This window comes from Gastrolobium bilobum, unplaced genomic scaffold (genome assembly GCF_033153095.1).
Source record: "Gastrolobium bilobum isolate Gb01-03AN ecotype WA unplaced genomic scaffold, APGP_CSIRO_Gbil_v1 utg16848, whole genome shotgun sequence".
Lineage (NCBI taxonomy): Eukaryota > Viridiplantae > Streptophyta > Magnoliopsida > Fabales > Fabaceae > Gastrolobium > Gastrolobium bilobum.
Window position 1 is genome coordinate 519,579 of NW_026899058.1, and position 2,011 is coordinate 521,589.

Sequence of the window (2,011 nt, forward strand, 5' to 3'; positions counted from 1 at the left end):
ATGTTAGGAACAACTATACAATCTCTCTTTCTTCTTCTTATTATTTTCATCAGTGCTCCTTTAGCATCATATTCCAATGCATACCCTCTATCAACCCAAGGTAGATGGATCATAGATGATTCCACAGGGGAACGTGCCAAAATGGTATGTGGCAACTGGGCTGGTCACCTTAGACCAATGATTCCTGAGGGTCTTGACAAAAGACCATTGAAGGAACTTGTTGGTGAGCTTGTTAAACACAAGTTCAATTGTGTTCGTCTCACGTATGCAATTTACATGTGGACACGCCATGGCAATCACATTGTGAATGATACATTTTCCAATTTTGATGCTCCTGAGGTGGTGGATGGTATAGCCAAGAATAATCCTTCCGTGTTGAATATGACACATATTCAAGCCTTTGAAGCAATGGTTAATGAACTTGGTGCTCAAAACGTGAAAGTGTTGTTGGATAATCATGTCAGTGAGCCAAAGTGGTGCTGTAATGATGATGATGAAAATGGATTCTTTCATGACAGACACTTTGATCCTCAAGAATGGATTCAGGGCCTTACTTTGGCAGCCAAGCACTTTGCTAATAATCATGCTGTATGTGTTATATTTCTAATAGCATTTTTTTTTTCTATTTCTTTCTTTTGAATGCTAAATTGAATAAAATATAACTTTGTGATTGCTTTTAATTGTCCAATAGGTTGTGGCAATGAGCTTGAGGAATGAATTGCATGGTCCACGTCAAAATCAGAATGATTGGTATAGGTACATGAGCCATGGAGCATTATCCATTCACAAGGCAAACCCAAAGGTGCTTGTGGTTATCTCAGGTTTGAACTATGACACTGAGTTTCAGTTTCTAAGGAGTAAACCATTGAAGATAGACTTGGGGAAAAAAATGGTGTATGAGACACATTTGTATTCATGGTCTGGAACTGGGACACAAAAATCAAAACAGATATGGACTAAGCAACCATTGAACAGGATATGTGCTGATAGCATTAGAGGGTTAGAGTACAGAGCTGGGTTCCTTACCACTGGTAAGAATGCAGTTCCTTTAATTTTCACTGAGTTGGGGTTTGATGAGTCAGGTTCTTCAGTGGAAGACAATAGGTTATTGACATGCCTTCAGACCTATCTTGTTGAGAAAGATTTGGATTGGGGTTTGTGGGCATTTCAAGGTGGCTATTATATTATAGAAGACAAAGTTCAACTTGATGAACCATTTGGTGTAATGGATGTTAATTGGAAAAATCTGAGAGACCCAAACTTCACTAACAAGTTCCAACTTTTGCAAAGGAAGAATCAAGGTAAGAGTTTTCAGTCACCAATTCAATTTAGTATTTTGCAGGCATGTTGAGAAAAGCTCATGTCAATATCCATTTTGCATTTTAACCTTACTTGGATTTTTGATGCAGATCCTACTTCCAAAGTCCCCAATGCATATATCTTGTACCACCCACTAACTGGTCAATGTGCCCAATTGAATAACAAGAATGAACTTGAAGTTGGTGGATGTGAGAACCAAAACAGATGGATTTATGGTGGAGATGAGTCTAAAATCCTTTTAAATGGTACTAAGAAGTGTTTAACTGCCGCTGGTGAAGGGCTTCCAGTAAGTATTTCTGATGATTGCCAAAGCAAGAACAGTTCTTGGAAATCTGTATCACTTTCTAAACTTCATTTGGCTACTGTGGATCAAGATGGGAAACAACTTTGCTTGCAGAAGGATTCCAACTCATCCCACGTTCTGACTTCAAAATGTATTTGTGTTAAAGATGATTCTCTTTGTTTGGAAGATCCCCAAAGCCAGTGGTTCCAGCTTGTTTCCACCAATGTATAGTTTGTTGGAAAAATTATTGCCAGTTAATCAATTATAAAAGATATTTCGTGTTTAAGAAATTGTTTCATCAACAAAAGCAATTTCATAAAATGTACCTAAGAAATCGAAGCATGTAATAACACGAAGTTAAAACATACAGTATGAAAACATATGAATGAAAGAAGAAGAAATTTGAGC

General features: G+C 37.4%; 1 protein-coding gene across 1 annotated transcript; it reads left to right on the forward strand.

Moving 5' to 3' along the window:
* LOC133286739 (glycosyl hydrolase 5 family protein-like) lies at positions 1 to 1,209 on the forward strand. The gene is made up of 3 exons (XM_061484189.1): positions 1 to 588; positions 692 to 1,104; positions 1,191 to 1,209. Exons 1-3 carry the CDS (start codon positions 1 to 3, stop codon positions 1,207 to 1,209), a joined length of 1,020 nt encoding a protein of 339 aa, XP_061340173.1.
* The last annotated feature ends 802 nt before the right edge of the window (positions 1,210 to 2,011 follow it).

Bases quoted from the DNA above. Each gene is read 5' to 3' on its own strand.
- LOC133286739 (XM_061484189.1), top strand. From the start codon at position 1: ATGTTAGGAACAACTATACAATCTCTCTTTCTTCTTCTTATTATTTTC. The intron at 589-691 runs GTATGTGTTATA...ATTGTCCAATAG, and splicing joins ACTTTGCTAATAATCATGCT to GTTGTGGCAATGAGCTTGAG.